The sequence below is a fragment of the Schistocerca cancellata genome, chromosome 3, assembly GCF_023864275.1.
Source record: "Schistocerca cancellata isolate TAMUIC-IGC-003103 chromosome 3, iqSchCanc2.1, whole genome shotgun sequence".
Classification (NCBI taxonomy): Eukaryota; Metazoa; Arthropoda; class Insecta; order Orthoptera; family Acrididae; genus Schistocerca; species Schistocerca cancellata.
The window spans coordinates 447,057,027-447,077,438 of NC_064628.1; the positions used below are offsets into that span (position 1 = coordinate 447,057,027).

The window sequence follows — 20,412 nt, forward strand, 5'->3', positions numbered from 1 at the left end:
AACTGTGAGTGCAAGAAAGATGTATAGAAATGTGTTCATATGTAATGAATTAGGAAAGGGATGTGGGCAGAAAGGTCAAACAAGTGAGAAGGACAACGGTGATTTTATTAATAGCCACCACTTACACAAATTGTTCACTATCAGCACTGGAGACATCGATGAGATGCTGTACAGCACCAGATTTGCACCTGGTGGTCAAAACTGCCATATGATAATTACAGCCTGCACTGGACCTCCATGACCAGCTGCACTTGCTAAGGTGATGAGAAAATTCAGCTACTGCTTTGCAAATGACAGTTAACTGGTGGTGTCCTACCACTTTATCACACAAGGGCTCATCTGACAAAACTTACTCCAAAATGAGTTGTCGCTGTTTTTGTAAGCAGTTTCTTTTGTTACAAGACATGTTATTTTATACTAAAAACTCTATTTTCCAAGTAACATCTAAATACAGAACATTTTCTACTGTTTAGAGCAGGTGTTGAATCCCATGAGCCGGCTGCTGTGGCCAAGTGGTTCTAGGTGCTTCAGTCCAGAACCGCACTGCTCCTATGGTCGCAGGTTTGAATCCTACCTCAGGCATGGATGTTTGTGAAGTCCTTAGGTTAGTTAGGTTTAAGTAGTTCTAAGTCTAGGGGCTGATGACCTCAGATGTTAAGTCACATAGTGCTTAGAGCCATTTGAACCATTTTTTTGAAACCCATGAAATATTCAAATGCACTTGTGGGGTACATTACTACTTTCAAAAAAATTATTACACAATAACTATGTAGTTTTAAAAAAAATACTTCACAGGGGTTTTCAAAACACAGAAGAAACATCATTTAATTAACTTAATCTGTAAAATACAAGTAAAAAACAGTTCTTTTAACAGTATAGTGGTATAATCTAATAATCTGCAGCATTGCTTGCAAGATAGTCTCTCCTTCCAATATTGGATGCTTGCTTGTTCTGGATAGCTTCCAGCTTTGGACAGTCAGTGATTCTATGCCCAAGGCCACCACAGTAGCTGCAGCCACGTTCATCTGAAATAAGTAGCATTATGAAGCATTCAAATTTGTCTACAAAAGTAAACATCAAATATCTACCTGCTAATATGAAAACAGGAAGGATCTAATATCAGTTCAGATTCATTTGCCTTCATGACTCCTGGTAGGATTCATAACCTACTGACACCTTTCATACCAGAAAAAACTTTTATTCATGTTTACAACTGATATTGATCTATATAATTAGTAATTTGTCAGAAACATTAATACTGAATGACTATGTGCAATAAATTTCATTGTTTGTATTGCTTATCAAAAACACACAGTACCAGTGGCGGATACATATGAGGACGGGTGGGATGCGTGGAAATGAAAGCTGCCTTACAAATATTGCAAGTACTTACCCCCAAGCTCAAGGTATTTCTCATTTTCAGACTGAAGAGCAGCAAGGAATGGTGGAACTTTTTGCTTTGCTTCAATTAGCAAATGCTTCAGATCAAGAAGCACGGATTCATCATTAGCTTTATTGATAAATGTTGTAGCAATTCCTGTCTTGCCGGAACGGCCTGTTCTCCCAATACGATGAACTGTGGAAAAGAATGAAAAAGCAGCAAAATATTACCAGTAAATATTTACAGCTCTCAAAAATGTCTAAGGTAACAGGGATGTGGAGGGCCAAATTTTCCAGTAGCTGTCAATAATTCCTACATATCGCTACCACAGGGATCGCGAGGACATGATTAGATTAATTACAGCACACACAGAGGCATTTAAACAATCTTTTATCCCCATTCCATATATGAATTGAATGGGGGAAAAGCCTTAATAACTGGTACAGTGGGGTATACACCCTGTCATGTGCCGCACAGTGGTTCACAGAGTATAGATACACATGTAGATGTATATCTTGGAACAGTTTCATGCAATACTTTGATGATTAGAAGATGTACTTTAAAAGTCACTACTTTTTGATTCCGGCAAAAGAGTACTTAAGTTTTTCAAGCAATATTTGCACTTTGCAGCTGTATGTGGATTTACATAGTATAGGACTACAACTGCGAATAGTGAAAAGTATTTTAAGCAGAGAAACTTCACTAACAAATACATGAACTACTTTTACTTGGTCAATTATATTCTCTGGGTAGGACTAATATGGATTTCCCAAAAGACTTCAATTGCATGACAGAACTACAAAACTGTGATCAGCAGAAAAATATGCAGTGTTTATCCCTCATATACAGAATATTGAGCTCTGAAAGAGACTGAGTGAATTGCATGATGTGTTTGGATGCTCTCATATATACACTGAATTCAACATGGGCCTTTGAAATGAGAATGCAATATAGTATCCTAATAGCATAACATGAGCACCTTGACTGATGTGAACCAAAATCATTTCCTTCTCATTATAAGACGTGTTAGTAGTACTGTGTAAAACATTTATAGAAGAAGTGATAAACAGCATACTGATGTCAAAAGGGGGAAAATTTCACTTTCTGATTGCTTATGATGCCATATTTTCACCTGGTCGCAGAAAGTGGAACTATTATTTTTCTCAGCATAATCCACAAGTGCACTGACTAGTGAACATACCTACAATGTTTCTGTATCCTGCAATGTATACAGCCTGCACTGCATCACTCAGAACACTGTCATTTGAATGATAACCACATGATAAGTAAACATAAAAACACACTTAAAGAAATGTCAAGTAAAAGAGATCATGGAAATAATTACCTGGGAATGACAGGTTAGTAAACTCTCTATTCTTGAAGTATTGAACTTCCATGTATGAAACTTCAAATGTCTGATTACTTTATACATGAGTTAATGTGATAAATATTTGACTTTCAGCATGTAAGCAAGAAAAATTTAGGAAACATTGAAAATTATGTTTAAAGTTTGGTGGAAGTTGGTAAATGCTCTCGTTATGAAACACTAGATGAATATAATCTGGCTAATTGGTGCTCAATTTTAAGCAAAAGCTAGTTTTTCAAGCATCTCAATGTTTATGATATCATATCTCCCGAACTATGAATTGTACAATGATACAAGTTTACAGGTCCATCCAGTGGTATACGTGAATACTGTCTGAAACCGGTATTTCAAATAGAGAAGGTAGTAAAGAAATAATAAATTAAAATGGCATGCCTGATGCTGAAGTTTTCTGCGTGAAGAGTAAATATGTAGTTAGCGATAAATTTTCTTTCCTTTCATCATTTTGTGTGGATGTCAGTGAGAAAAGTTTCGCAAAGGTTTGAAATTATGCATAAAGTTAGTTGGAAGTCACTCAGTGCTCTCATTCTCAAATACTGGGCTGCCTTATGACCAACACACAGTTTCTAACTGCAGTACTTGTCTTATTGTGTGAATCTTTTACTATCAGATTATATCTCTTAATGGGTAGATCATGACAGATTTTAATTTTTTTAATTTGGTCAATATTGAAAATAAAATTTTTGTTGTGTTTGGGCTTTGTTACATAGGCACATGCAACAGGTACTGGGTTCCAGGACACTGTTTTCCTAATATAGATTTGCTACGGCACCCAGGCATAGTTAACTTGGCATTAGGAGGATATTGATTATACAAATGATTGATCAGGTTTTGGTGTCCTACACTTTTAAATATACAATGCCCACCTGTGTGTACTAATAACCAATGATAAGAGCATAGTTTGAAGTTCTGTTTATGCCACTGTAGGTTTCATTGTGATTTGCCAGGTGGCAGGGTGACAGCAGTTTGCAAAATGGTGACTATTCAACAGAAAGCATTTTGTGTATTACAATATGAGAAGAATGGAGTGGTCATATCATACAGCATGCATTCTGAAGATAGTACAGTGACCAGAGCATTCTGTGGTGGTATTGACTGTTCAAGGACACAGATTGCCTCTGTAAAGGAAAAAGCTCTAGAGTACCAGGTGTTGCAGTTGAAATAATGGAATGTGTCCAAAAGACATTCCCTCATGTGCCACAGAAATCTACACGTTGTGCAAGTTGCAAATTGGGCATAATGGAGCCAACTCTGTGGAAGGTTCTGCACAGGTGAGTACAACAGAAATCATTTTGCATACATTTTCGGCAATGTTTATGGTCAAGTGATCCCAATGTCAGACAGAAATTTTGTGAGCTTTTCTGGAAAGCAATGGAAGATGATGAATCCCGCACCCTGAATCGTGTTCAGTTATGTGGCGATGTTCCACACAAATGGTCAAGTGAATCATCACAATATTTTAACATGGGGCACAGAAAATCCCAGTGTTGCAGTGGAGACAGAGAGAGGTTCCCCAATGGTGAACATTCAGTGTTGTCTCACACAGGAAAGTGTGAAGGTCTTGCTTCTATTCCTGGGAAAACTGAGACAACTACAATGTACCTACCCATGTTGCAAGATTGACTGTTTCTTTAACTGACACCTGGTGTCCCAAACTTTATAGTTCAACAAGATGGACCTCTACCTCATTGGCATGCAGAAGTGTGTTGCCATCTGAATGAGAAACTTCCGAACTGGTGGACTGGCCACTGCGCTCGAGATGATTTGAAACTCTTCGGGTGGCCTCCCCAACAACTACTGATCTCACAGTTTGTGATAGTTTTCTTTGAGGATATGTGAAAGAATGTTTACATACCACCTTTGCCAATGACACTGACTGAACTCCATTGAACACTGACAACAATATGCTTGACCGTGTATAGGTCGAACTTGATTAGTGCACAGATGTTTGTCATGTAACATGAGGAGAGCACATAGAACATTTGTAATGATGTGTAAGAAACTTGAAAATAGCTTTTTCATACAATGTATCATCCGCTGTTTTATGTAATACTTTATGAAATGCATTCTTCCAAAAACCAATGAATTGTTTGTGACCACTATGTATCTAAAATAAATTCTGGAAAGTGTTGTGTGTAGCACATAAGCAGAGGTGGAGGATGACTGCATCAACTAGTTGAAATTCTGTCTCCTATCTCTATCCAATAATATGTCCTACAGACCACTATCACGTAGTATACTAATGAAATGTACACTAATGGAATAATATCAGTACTCTTAGGGGCCAGTCTCAATACTCTCACAGGGAGAACAAAACACTACACAGTATTACTTGGAAGTAACAAGGGTAGCAACAACAAATATGAAAAAAAGCCACACCGTATGCTCTACAGAAATAAATCTGAGAAAAAAGACGCTTACAGGCCCAAAATCTCAAGTCACTGGATAATTTTTTTAATCAGACAATTGCTCTGTACACATGTATATAGGTACCACAGATCACTCAGCTTTTGGAATATTACTACTCCTCTTTATACTTTACATTTGTTTTAGATTCTCTTCTCTTCTCATACAGTCTTTTTCTTTCCAAAATCCAAAAAGTCCATTAAATAATACTACTAAAACAGTACTACACTGAAGTGCCAAAGACACTGGTATAGGCATGCATATTCAAATACAGAGATATGTAAACAGGCAAATATGGCGCTGCAGTCGACAGTGCCCATATAAGACCACAAGTGTCTGCACCATTGTTAGATTGATTACTGCTGCTACAATGGCAGGTCATCAAGATTTAAGTGAGTCTGAATGTGGTATTATAGTCGGCACATGGGCAGTGGGACACAGCATCCAGCATCTCTGAGGTAGCGATAAAGCGGGGATTTTCCCCTACGACCATTTCATGAGTGTACCGTGAATACCAGGAATCCAGTAAAACAGTAAATCTCTGACATTTCTGTGGCCAGAAAAATATTCTGCAAGAACGGGACCAACAACAACTGAAGAGAATTGTTCAACGTGACAGAAGCGCAAGTCTTCTGCAAATTGCTGCAGATTTCAATGCTGGGCCATCAAAATGTGTCAGCACGTAAACCATTCAATGAAACATCATACATATGGGCTTTTGGACCCAAAGACCCACTCATGTACCCTTGATGACTGCACCACACAAAGCTTTATGCCTGCCTTGCCTGGGCCTGTCCGCACTGACATTGGACTGTTGATGATTGGAAACATGTTGCTTGGTCGGACAAGTCTCATATCAAGTTGTATTGAGCAGATGGACATGGACGGGTATGCTATGGGTATGGAGGCCCACTTATGTACTCTTAATGACTGCACCACACAAAGCTTTACACCCACCTTGCCTGGGCCCGTCAGCACTGACATTGGACTGTTGATGACTGGAAACATGTTTGCTTGGTCAGATGAGTCTCATTTCAAATTGTATCAGGCAGATGGACATGTACGGGTATGCTATGGGTATGGAGACAACCCCATGAATCCATGGACCCCACATGTCAGTGGGGGACTGTTCAAGCTGGTGGAGGCTCTGTAATGGTGTGGGGAGTGTACAGTTGGAGTGATATGGGATCCCTGACAGGTCTAGAAATGATTGACAGGTGACACGCATGTAAGCATCCTGTCTGATCACCTGCATCCATTCATGTCCTTTATTCTGACGGCCTTGGGCAATTTCAGCAGGACAATGCGACTACCCACATGTCCAGAATTGCTACAGAGTGGTTCCGGGACACCCTTCTGAATTTAAACACTTCTGCTTGCCACCAAACTCCCCAGACATGAACATTATTGATTATTGAGCATATCTCGGATGCATTGCAATGTGCTGTTCAGAAGAGTCCCCCCCCCCCCCCCCCCCCCCCCCGCACTCTTACAGATTTATGGAAAGCCCTGCAAGATTTATGTGGTGTCAATTCCCTCCAGTACTACTTCATATATTAGTCAAATCCATGCCACTGTTGGGGCACTTCTGCATGCTTGTAGGTGCCCTACACGATATTAGGCAGGTGTACCAATTTCTTTGGGTCTTCAGTGTGTATTCTCAAAGATTACTTACAATGTGCATTGCTAAAAAAACTAACATAGATTAATAACAAAACCCCATGTCATTCTGTGGTGTATTGTCAAAATATAGTGCACCTGACTGCAAAATCTCATGCCCAAATCCTGTGATAGATAATATGCTAACTTCCTTCCACTCTCCTTCCTTTTTATATGAGGGATGACATTGACACAGTTTTGTATTGTGTGTGTGGTTTCTTTTTTCTTTCTTTCTTTCTTTACTTTTGAGAATATTGGCCGACCCATTTATAGCCATCATAAACAACCATGTACACAATTATAAATTCTTTGCAAACTAAACTTGTCTGTAATAATATGGCTGTAAGTATAATTATTTAACTACTTAACTGTTTATCACTTTTAATTACAATGTCATGTTGATAACATGTAACGTAAACTCTCTGCTGTTACCTCTCGTGAGTTTTGAGCATTGTAAGCTCCTTACAGTGGCAGTAGCTTCGATTCCAAATTACTGGGATTTTTTCAACTTTGTTTTTAGCTTTGTAATGGCACACAAATTAGCAAGCTATATGCTCTATTCATGGGACCATAAAGCTGAAATGCCTAGATGATAATATGCTTGTTTCTGTAATGAAGTTTTTTTGGTACTGTTTCTGTATGCCAAATCCCCCTCTCCCTTTAACTTCCTTCAATTATGAAATGAGGTACAAAAGCACAGCATGTAATGTGGCTCAACAAAATCCTGCAAGCTCTTGCATCTCTGATCCTAGGTAAAAAGGTATACCTAATTTATTACCTGTTTCTTCATGGTAATCCATGCACTCAAAATATAAAACATCCTATTATAACAACGTGTAATAACCTCAAAATTTTTGAAGTGTGTATAAATCAAATTACTAAACTGACTCACCATAATTCTCAACATCATCTGGCATGTCATAATTAATGACATGTTGAACATCAGCAAAATCTAAGCCCTTTGATGCAACATCAGTAGCAACCAGAACATCTTTCTGCCCCTTTCGAAATGCATCCACAGAACGAGACCGTTCCTCCTGATCTGGAAAAACAGGTATTTTTATCAGTTTCATACAATGTCAAAAGGGAATCAGTGCATTGACAGATGAACCACTTGATAAATTACTCATGGAATAATGTTTTATTTTCTTTCTGTATCCCCATTTGTAGCAGGCACATGTAAATGTTTCTGACAACAATTCACTTTTCTTAAAACAAAAATGCCAACTAAAAAAAAACCATAATAGATAACTTTTGTAATCTTTCCTATGTGTGACTTGGTTGACTCGACCCTTGTAATCTGTCACACATTCTCAAAAATATTTCAGCAGCCATTTTTACTGTCCTAATACCTCCATTAAAAAAAAAAAAATATATATATATATATATATATATATATATATACCTTTTAAATTAACATTGGTGTGCTGTATTGCTGTTATTAGTTATTGATTTTACTAGTATTAATTGTTAAAAGTGCTATTACCTCCTTATTCTTTTTACCCCTCTTCCCCTACCAAACAGCAATTTTGTCATTCCAACACACTACAATCTACAAGGGAGAGCTGAAAAGGAATGCCTCCAAATTTTTCATGTGAAAACTCTTAAAGCTTTTTACATGAAACAAATGTTATTAACAATCTATATCTTTATTCTTCATGTCTACATACTTATTTCTCTGCATAGCAATCCTGGAGATGAACACATTTCTCCCAACGAGAGACCAGTTTATCGATACCGTCACTGTAGGATGAGTTTGTTGATGGAGCCACAACCTCACCCCTGCTTGCAGCAGTTCATCACCATCAAAGTAAAGTCCTTGAAGGTGTTCTTTCCATTTTTGAAACAGATGAAAATCAGATGGGGCCATGTCAGGACTGTATGGAGGATGATCTATAACAATGAACCCAAGGTACTGGACTGCTGCACATGTCGCAGTGTCCATGTGTGGTCTGGCATTGTCATGCTGAAGGACAGTGTGCTCCATATGTGGATGACCTCATTGTGCTCGAAGTTTTCTGAGGGTCTCGCAGTGCCTTGCAGAGTTCATGATTCTGCCTTTAGGAATGAATTCCCAATGCACCATACCTTGAACATCCCAGAACATTGTGAGCATGACTTTGCCTGCTGATAGCATGGTATTGAACTTGTTTGGTACCAGTGATCCTTTGTGGCAGAACTCCATTGATACTCTCTTGTCTTCAGGATCAAAATGGTGAACATAGCTGTTGCAACCTGTCAATATGTTGTTAAGGAATCCATCACCCTCATGCTCAATACACAAATGAAATCATTAACAGATGGACAGTCTCCTCTGTTTCATGTCAGGAGTGAGAATTTTAAGCACTCACCATACACACAGTTTTTTGTATTATAGTTCCACAATGACGGCCTATACATGCTCTCGTGGTATGCCACATGTACCTGAGAGCTGCATCTATGGTATCGGATAGTTATCTCTGACAAGTTCATCTATCCATTTCTGATGAGTCTCATTGGTTGCTGTACTTGGTTATCCACTCTGAGCTCTATCACACACGTTGAGGTTAGCACTAATGTTTCCTTCATTATGTACACAAAGAACACAAGTGGCACATTACTGATGTCAATACAATCATCACTGTACACAGTTTTCATTATTCTATGGATTTTAATTGGAAGCCCATTTTCTGCAGTTAGAAACTCGATTACAGCACACTGTTTCACAAGCACAGACATAGTTACGCTACACATCGCCATGTTACGTGCTAAAATTGGAGCCCTTTGGTGGCAGACAGTTTGCAACTTGGGTCAGCGAAGAGGGAAAGTCGACTGAGTTATATGCATGACATGTATGATGGTTGACTGAAAAGTAATGCCTCCACCTTCGTAACTCTTCAACAGTTGGCAGCATTGGTATATGGCAGGTACTGGCTTGTTCCATAGCCTCTTCTCTACAGTTCCAGTTGGTGGGAAGCCTCAGCACTGAACAGTTGTGTTGTTACAGTGTAAAGTATGGAACCCTGTGCAGACAGAGGGTCAATGCGATTTAAGCAACGTGCAGTCATTGAATTCTTGACAGCAATAGGTATCTACCCAAAAGAGATCCATCAGAGAATGAAAGCAGTTTATGGTGATTGTGTTGATGTGAGTACTGTGCGTCACTGGGCAAGTAAGTTTACAGATGTTGAGGCAGGAACATCTTACCTGGATGACAAACAAAGAATTGGATGACAGCAACCACCAAGTTTCACATACAAAATATTGACAGGATGATTCAGGACGATTGTCATATCAGCCAGAGAGAAACTGCAAGCACAATCGACATTTCACAAGAATGTGTGGGTCACATTATTGCTTTGCTTCGCTATTGGAAAATCTGGTTGTGGAAACAGAGTGTTGACTTCTTCCGTGACGGCTTCAGAAAACTTGTTCATTGTTGGCAAAAATGTATCCAATTGGCTGGTGATTACGTGGAAAAGTAAATATAGGTAATTAAAGATCAGATTCTAAGGATTATTTCTGCATATGATTTATTAAAATATTCCCATCCAAACACAATTAAAGAAGATGGTGGCATTACTTTTCATCCTACCCCCACCCGTACTGGTATTCAGAACAGAATCTAAAGTTTGGAGGCTTTAGTTTTCAGCACGTCCTCATATATACACTTTTTAAACTCACAAAATCTTTGACCCTAGGCATGTATCAATAGTAAAATAGATATATATTACTATTTTGAAAGCAATTGACCACACTTTGTTTTTACAATTCTATCAGGCACGTCTGCAATCATTTCTTACAACAAAACTGAATAACAAATACTCTTAATTACTGAAGAAACCTTTTATACACTCCCAGAAAAAAATGCAACACCCTCAACAACTGTGTTCACTAGCACCTTGGCATAATACATGCATACTGAGGGGTTATAGTATCAGTTATTCATTTGTCAAGGTCATCGGCGATCAGATGGCTCTCAGGAAGACTGTCTGTGCACCCTCTGTTTTGACCCTGCAGGAAAAGAGGTGAACAGTGTTTGGTACATTCACCATTACTGGGTACAGCCATGCGCCACTGGTTAGTATGTATTCCTGTGTACAGCTGCAGACATTTGAACAAGATTACACTGTGAGACTGCAGGAAGCTGGCTGGTTGTATGAAGAGATTACTGTACAGGTTGGGCACAATGCATCGATGGTGTGTCGCTGCTTTCAGCAGCAGTCTGTGGAACATCCTTACAACCATAAACCAGGTTTTAGACATTTGCATAGTATAGGAGTACATCAAGACCAATGAATTACATATGCAATTGTGGCTGACCTAACATCATCGGAGGACGTAATCCGGGCACATTTCGCACCTTGCTTGCAGCAAGATTAAGATCACATGTCTCTCTGGCCAGGCTACCACTGTACCACACACCATCAAGCATGACTACTCTGGTGTCATTTAGAGAGTTGACTGGAAAGTGGAATGGTGCTCTTGTTTGTTTGTTTTGTTTTTGGGTGCAAAAAGCAAATGAGGTCATACGCACCCAAGGAATGGTGCTCTGTTGTCATTGGTGAGGAGAACAGGTTCTGTCTATATGTGAGCAGCAGATGTATATGTTCATCATGTAGACCTTGTGAGCTGCCTATTCTGGAGCGCATTTCCCCATGACACCCAGGTCCCATCCCAGGCTTCATGGTGTAGAAGGCCATCTACTACAACTCGGGGTCACATTTGGTGTATCTGCAGTGTAATGTAACCAGTGTCTATTACATTGCCACTGTCATGTCTTTGATAGCAAGGTGATGTGCTTTTTCAGGACAATACATGTTCCTATACAGCTGATGCGATGCAACATGCTTTTTGTGGTGTACAGCTGCCCTGGCCAGCAACATTATCAGAGCTTACACTAATTGAACACATGTGGGAATGATGAAGTGGGAATACGATCCGTTCTCCAGAGCCCACAAAAACCACTGCCAAATTGCAACAAAATGTGCAAGATGCTTGGGAAAGTCCATTGCAGGATGCCATTCAGCACCTTTATGATGATTTGCATGTTAGAACACACGCCTGCGTAGCTGCCAGAGTGAAGAACACTGTATTATTATTATTATTATTATTATTATTATTATTGTTATGTCTTTCCTTTCTCAGACGTTATGTCTGGTTAAAAATGCAAAGTGATGCAGACCTTGATCAAGCGTGACTTCCTTTTAACTGTACGGTATATGTTATATTGCATTTAGGAACTTTCGGGTAATTGAACATGTATCAATAATTACAGATTTCTGTAGTTGTATATACACTCCTGGAAATGGAAAAAAGAACACATTGACACCGGTGTGTCAGACCCACCATACTTGCTCCGGACACTGCGAGAGGGCTGTACAAGCAATGATCACACGCACAGCACAGCGGACACACCAGGAACCGCGGTGTTGGCCGTCGAATGGCGCTAGCTGCACAGCATTTGTGCACCGCCGCTGTCAGTGTCAGCCAGTTTGCCGTGGCATACGGAGCTCCATCGCAGTCTTTAACACTGGTAGCATGCCGCGACAGCGTGGACGTGAACCGTATGTGCAGTTGACGGGCTTTGAGCGAGGGCATATAGTGGGCATGCGGGAAGCCGGGTGGACGTACCGCCGAATTGCTCAACACGTGGGGCGTGAGGTCTCCACAGTACATCGATGTTGTCACCAGTGGTCGGCGGAAGGTGCACGTGCCCGTCGACCTGGGACCAGACCGCAGTGATGCACGGATGCACGCCAAGACCGTAGGATCCTACGCAGTGCCGTAGGGGACCGCACCGCCACTTCCCAGCAAATTAGGGACACTGTTGCTCCTGGGGTATCGGCGAGGACCATTCGCAACCGTCTCCATGAAGCTGGGCTACGGTCCCGCACACCGTTAGGCCGTCTTCCGCTCACGCCCCAACATCGTGCAGCCCGCCTCCAGTGGTGTCGCGACAGGCGTGAATGGAGGGACGAATGGAGACGTGTCGTCTTCAGCGATGAGAGTCGCTTCTGCCTTGGTGCCAATGATGGTCGTATGCGTGTTTGGCGCTGTGCAGGTGAGCGCCACAATCAGGACTGCATACGACCGAGGCACACAGGGCCAACACCCGGCATCATGGTGTGGGGAGCGATCTCCTACACTGGCCGTACACCACTGGTAATCGTCGAGGGGACACTGAATAGTGCACGGTACATCCAAACCGTCATCGAACCCATCGTTCTACCATTCCTAGACTGGCAAGGGAACTTGCTGTTCCAACAGGACAATGCACGTCCACATGTATCCCAAGCCACCCAACGTGCTCTAGAAGGTGTAAGTCAACTACCCTGGCCAGCAAGATCTCCGGATCTGTCCCCCATTGAGCATGTTTGGGACTGGATGAAGCGTCGTCTCACGCGGTCTGCACGTCCAGCACGAACGCTGGTCCAACTGAGGCGTCAGGTGGAAATGGCATGGCAAGCCGTTCCACAGGACTACATCCAGCATCTCTACGATCGTCTCCATGGGAGAATAGCAGCCTGCATTGCTGCGAAAGGTGGATATACACTGTACTAGTGCCGACATTGTGCATGCTCTGTTGCCTGTGTCTATGTGCCTGTGGTTCTGTCAGTGTGATCATGTGATGTATCTGACCCCAGGAATGTGTCAATAAAGTTTCCCCTTCCTGGGACAATGAATTCACGGTGTTCTTATTTCAATTTCCAGGAGTGTATACATTTGGATGCAGCTGTATTGCGTTGATGTACTGGTGGAGATTGTGTGGTATGACTCCTGTAGTTGATAGTATAATTGGTATAATGTCACCTTTATCCTGATGCTGCATGTCCTTGACTTCCTCAACCAGTTGGGTGTATTTTTCAATTTTTTCTCCTGTTTTCTTCTGTATATTTGTTGTATTGGGTATGGATATTTCGATTAGTTGTCTTAATTTCTTCTTTTTATTGGTGAGTATCATGTCAGGTTTGTTATGTGGTGTTGTTTTATCTGTTATAATGGTTCTGTTCCAGTATTATAATAATAATTATTATATTATTATTATTATTATTATTATTATTATTATTTGCTTTTACGGCCTCATTGGACCACTTTAGTCATTTCCTGGTCCTCTTCTTCGGTAAGTGCATGTTTTGTGTGTATATATATATATATATATATATATATATATATATATATATATATATATATATATATATGTACACACACACTGTATATTGATGTGACTGGACAATCTTTATTGGGACGTGTGTTTCATTTGGTCTGAATTTGTTATCATACACACCTACAACAATTAACAAGGTGGCATATAACTTGTCAATAAATTGACCTTGTCCTTAAGGGTGTTGCATTTTTTCCACATGTGTACATTTTTAAAAACTATTTACTCAAACACTCCAAACTATGTCTGACTATACTGTTCAGGACATCAACTAACGCTAATTAGTACATAAAATTTAAATATCAACCTTTGCCACCATGAATAGCCACTGCTTCTACTCCCTTTAGCAGCAAATATTCATGTATAGCATCCACATCTTGTTTCTTTTCAGCAAATATCAGAACAGGAGGAGGAGTCTTCTGGAGACATTCCAGAAGATAAACGATCTTTGCTTCTTGTTTCACATATTCAACTTCCTGGAAAGAACTCAGTAATTAGTATGCGGGGCCAATAAACTTACCTGTTTAACTCCTGTACAAAACAATAAGAACAATATCTGACCAGTTTCCAATGGCTGCACATAAAGTAGAAATAATCAAGAAAATCTGTTGCCTAAAAAGAGGCAGCTGAAAAAACAGTACTGAAATGTCAACACATCCACCACTTAATGATAACAAATCTGTTAATAAGTTATGAATAGTAAAGTTACATGATCATGATAATGCTCATAAGGTACACACGGTGTCTCAAGATGAATAGTGAATATTCAGGGATATGACAGGAATGCTCATTTGAAGAAAAAACTTTGTATGGACATATGCTACACATAACATGTTCTCCCAAGAGTGCGCAAATACATTGAAATTGAGGGTGGGATATTTGAAAATTTATAGTGAACCTTACAACAGCTATAATGTGAGTTCCACAATAATACTTAGTGGAAAATGATTTTAAAAGATATATATTATTCAATTGATACTTCATAATATGCATGTTGTAATGTTTGCTAACTGTTGTATATGTGCATGCCTGACAATGTACTGAATAATACAGAAAATAAATAATGATGTACATTAATTGTGTTCAGTCTTGGAAACCATTTGGAATAGAGCACTGTCTACATGAAGTTTTGCTTCAAATGATCGTTCCTGTCATATCGCTGAATACTTACCAGTTGACCACTCCCCCTAGGATACCCAGTATATTTCCTAAAAATACACATCTTAATGGGAAACGAGAAACAACCACTCGTAGCTTTACTTGGAGAGCAATTCAGTACACACAGAGACAAGCTGCAGAGTATGAAATGAAATGGTGTAACCATAAAGGCAAGCAGCTGTATCTTAACTTACCGACAATTATGTATATGTAATATTGTAGAACAAAAGCAAACTGGTGCTTTTCATTTATTATTATGTATAAGGAGCTCTATAAGTAGGTAACATGAGATGTAAATCTGCAAAAGTCAATGATGAACTCAAAGGAATTAAGTACTTCACTGTTCAAGGCAGAAATTACAATGGTCATTATTTTTTTATTTTCTGCAGATTTATGGGGGAGAAGTCTACTATCTAATTTGGCTTATTGCAAACAGATACCTGGCACATCACAATGCTAGCAGAATCTTTTAATGGGCACTTTGAAGCTACAGGTTATAATTTGAGAAGTACATCATAGACTTCATCCATACCCCCCCCCCCCTTTCCCCTTGACCCCAAACGTGTGGTAAAACTTACATTCTCGGACTCCAAATTCAGACATCATGATGTTCCCGAGGACAAATTGCCACTAGAAGAGAAATTTCGCCTTCCTTCAGCTTTGGGAACACAGGTGTTGAACAAGATGTTGAACATCAACTGATAAATGTAATATTCAGTTAACTGAGTTACTGAGTCTCACAATGTTGTTCTTTGAAGAAGAAATAAACATAGAAACAACTGCAACTAGTGACCTAATCAACATCTTGAGAAAGTACAATTAATTAAGCCTTTTTTTTGCATTATGAAAAGAAACTTTAAACAAGGAGAAATGAGAGGTTCAGTGACTGGAAGGGAATATGAGGTACTGTAAAGATCAAAATGCTTGAAAGACACAATTAACTGAGCAGCCAAATTAATCTTATTAAAAGATAATTAATATACCTTGTCTGCACTGTGATAGAACCAATTTTTTCCTTAGATTTCAAAAATTTATACTTGGGAGAACTCCAGCACAGTTACATAGCTAGAAGACAAAAATCCATTACAAAAGACTCCTGGCTCAGAAGATAAAGCAAAATTTCTGAAATTGTTATTTAAATTCATATATAAATGGTGGCAGTATGCTATTGTTAATACATCTCATGAGAACTGAGGTACCACATCACATACAACCAGATACAACACAGACAGTAAAGCTGCATCTAAAGACAATGACAAAGCACCCGAAATTGGAAAACCCAGCAAAACATTTGATTGTGGAAAGCTGAAGAACAAAAACATCTAAGAAAATCCTGTAATGGATAAAGGAAGCACTAGCTGCTGATGCTTGAAATTCTGCTGACAGTGTGGAACTAAACAAAGTTATTCAACCTTAAGTTAGCGAAAATGTGGCTGGATTCTGAATGATAATTATTGAACAGTTCTAGAGCCATACTTCGTATTGGAATTGTGATAGGATGCCTGACTACTAGAATGGCTGTTAATATGACCTATATGGAATGCTGCTCTAGGCTGCCTAGTACAACTGTGGTGAACGAGACCATGCAAGGGCTGCATATTGATTCACAACATATCTGTAATATGTATAGGATAGAATTAAATACTTATAAAAATGCAAAAGGACCCCCTAATAAGCTCCCAGGAGATGGTATTGATTATGTTTACAGTTATTACTAAACCAGAGTTTGAGATGAACATGTGAAGTCTTGAGCTTACAGAAATGCATGACACAAATTTTCAATGAGACAAACTAAAAATCAGAGCTCACTGTAGTCTTTTCTACACAGCTTCCTAGATGTAATATTCAGCAACACCTACTGATGTAACACAGTAACACACAAGATTATTCATTGATGTCATATAGAACAATTTTCTGGGTAATTCCACACATAGACACAAAGTATTCATTGCACAGACACACTGTAAGGAAAATATCATGTGTGCATCCTTGAATTTCATGCAGGTAATTATTTAAAAAGTGTGGTATGCTAACAACAGACTCACAACACATTTACTCTCTTATGATTCAATTAAAATTTGAATATAATAGCAGGATTCATAAATATAATACTATGAATAAAAATAGCCTTCACTATGCTTACTCTTGCACAGAAGGTGCAAGATATGCAGCCACAAAAATATTTCACCACCTCCCCTGTCAATTTAAGGCACTGGCAGATGTGAAAGTTTTGAAAACTAATTAAAATCATTTCAATTTGGCATTTCCTCCTACTCCATAAAGGATTTTTTTAGAAGATAGTATTTATGCTATTGGCTTATATTTATCTAATTTTATTGTAGATTTTTTTTAAATCAGCAAAGTAAAGCACCTGCATGAAGTCATATTATCACAGTGAATATGAATCTTAGCTAGAAACCCACTTCAAGGAAAGTTGTCAAGAATATGATCCACGGAAAATGCAAAAAGTACAGTGACAGTGAGGCCACAGGGCATACAATAGACACATTATGTTGATAGCAATGGAGAAAAGTGTTACACTCAGAAACCAATCCTACAGTCCTTCATTCTCTTGTTCATGTTGATTACTGTGGACCACTCCAATCCTGACAGAGAGAAGCAAAGTTAAACATAAAGACTGGAAGAGAACCCAGAATCCTCCACTGTGGTACACAGAGAGGATGTAGTACGACCACTGGATGTAATATGCTATCTTTAACTTTAAAAAAATGATTGAATGACAATGTATGAATCAATATGGTACTCTGTGTTATGTACAGAATGACAGACTCCTCCATGGATTTGCAGGACAGGAAAACAGACCAGCACTATGGTGGTGCCATGATGTGTGTGCCGCACAGCACTGATTGTGGTCGGCAAAACTGTGTGACAGGTGCTCTTCCCCAACACTCACTTTGCATGCAGCTGGTAGTTTCAGCATACCCATAACAGAGATGCACACTCCCTCACTGGTGTGCGGTCACTTAGTGGCCCTGTCATGCGGCTGAGGAAACGTGGACTCTACACAACTTTGTCCCACCATTGCAGCACTAATGGGTCCTGCAAGCTTTGGGATGTATTTAGAATTAGAACTTATTTGTAGCTGTTGAATTTCCATATTTTCTACAGTGAAAGGGTATGCTGTATATCTGAGATTCATCAAATACGACTGAGTAAGATTACATATAATGAAAATCACACTACTAATTAAAATACTCAATGTTATTTGAGGTCAATGATTTAGTTGTGGAATTGTAAATTTACATGAATGAACAGCTAATGAAATAATGCCAACACTCAGTCGGCAGATAAAATTGCACTGACACTTAGACATATTTTGGACAGAACAAAGGAAGATTTATGTTGAGGTGTGTGACAAATTCTTGTTATTGTTAACTTCATTTATAATTAACAAAAAAACTTCACTCCAGCTACACTATATGCTGGCTCTCAAAAGTAAATCATGCAAATGAACTACAAGGACTTGTCTAGTTGATTATACTAACTGCACTGACCAGAAAGAGGAAGGAAGTGCAATACTTAGGGCATTATTCAAATAAGTTTCTATCTCAATAATTATTCAAATAACAGATCATACAAACAAATTTCTTTACAAATAAATTATTTGTAACTTAAATAAAGAGTAACGCAGAATGTCACTGTATTTTCTTTGTTTACTTCTTGTACAGAACTCTATAACTAGTGTTTGTTTCCTTTGTTGAGTGCAGTTTCTTCCTGCTTGATAAGCTACTTATTAATGGTTTGTTCAGAAATGCGCCTTGAGGGCTTAGTGGTTAAGTTACAGATTATGAAACTGAAAGTTAGCGGTCTGATCCCATATTGGTCCTTTGATTTTTTCTATTATTTATTGCTTCTTTCATCTATAACAGTGCAATAAGTACCAAAATCAAGTTCACTGTGTTTCAGGGTATATGTTGAACTGTAGGTCTACTTTTAACAGGATGAAAAAGTCAGTTCAGAGGCAGGAAGAAGGCAAGAGCACATCACCATGGCTAATAAAGCAATGCAGTGTTCAAACCAACATATTGGTTGAGTGCAGCTGCACTTGCTTTACAGTGTAACAAATGCAACATACAAATACTCCACTGGCAAATGGCCCTAGCAGTTACACTATTGACGTGGCCCAATTTAACTAACTTTGTATTGCTAACACTTTTGGATGGGGATGTCTTGTTATGTTTGTAGAGCTAAAAAATGAATGAACTAAGTAAAACCTCAATGGTTGCTGGTAATTAACATCAACACATTTTAAGTCTAAAGTCTCCTAAAATATTTGTGGAAATCTGCTGGATGTCTACAGTTATCCGAAAATGTTTAGGGCTAACTCTAAATAACCTTTCCATTGGCAGCTGGAATAGTTTTTCTATACAACATGCAACAATTCAGTCTTGAGATAGAAAAGTTTTGGAAGAGACACTGGAAGTACAAAAAAATAGTTCATAATATTGCAGCACATTGGCAACCTTTTTTTTATTGAGAAAGTGTCAAGAGATGATTGGAAGACTTTTCTGTGCCCTTCTACACCAAACACAATTACTACACTGTCTACCCATGATTTAAAAACAAATAGTTCACCTATATTGCTGCCCATGAACAAGGGAGGCTTACAACAAACTGTAAACATACAACAGCCAAAGAAATATTGAAGAAAAAGTAAAAAGAAAATTTCTTTTGAATGTGATTTGGGAGCTGACACTATCATGGAACTATTTGCCAAAACTACAGTGGAATTGATGATTTCTCAATTTTTGTCCAAAAAGACTGTGATTCAAAAGTCTTATATCATTATCTTGAAATAAAGATGATTTCACAAGCTATAACACTCTGATATCACCTTTGATGATGCTGGACGTATTTTCTTCTGTGTCCCAATGGCAAATATTTGAAAATCAAATAAAGGTTCTCGTGAGATATTTAAAAATGGAGTTGTTTTGAAAACAAATTTAAAATAAAAAAATGTACATTTGTTTAATTTAATAAATGAAAAGGAAGCGGAGCAATAAACATCATTGGGTTTCAAATTACCTATTATTTGTAATGTTTTAATTCACAGATGATGAACAAATATTTTTATCTATGTAAATGAATAATGTTTCAGAAAAATATTTTTATTTCTTATTCATGACTAACAAACAAGAATTTTTATCTGTATAAGTTACTTGTCATTCAAATAAATTTTGCCTAACTTTGGTCATAGGAAAAGCACACTGCTCATGCGCACACTACAAATTTGCAGCCTATGTGCAAGTGAGTGCGAGT

The 20,412-nt window shown here is 38.7% G+C and overlaps 1 protein-coding gene across 1 annotated transcript in view; it reads right to left on the reverse strand.

The window, feature by feature from the left end:
- Positions 1-798: 798 nt before the first annotated feature.
- The window catches only part of LOC126175206 (ATP-dependent RNA helicase abstrakt), a 136,997-nt gene continuing 117,383 nt past the window's right edge, over positions 799-20,412 (reverse strand). The window contains exons 11-14 of the mRNA XM_049921815.1: positions 14,282-14,450; positions 7,723-7,872; positions 1,394-1,576; positions 799-1,025 (exon numbers count right to left, since the gene is read on the reverse strand). Of these exons, the coding sequence (XP_049777772.1) occupies positions 889-1,025; positions 1,394-1,576; positions 7,723-7,872; positions 14,282-14,450 (639 nt within the window). The 3' untranslated portion in view covers positions 799-888. The remainder of the gene's footprint in view (positions 1,026-1,393; positions 1,577-7,722; positions 7,873-14,281; positions 14,451-20,412) is intronic.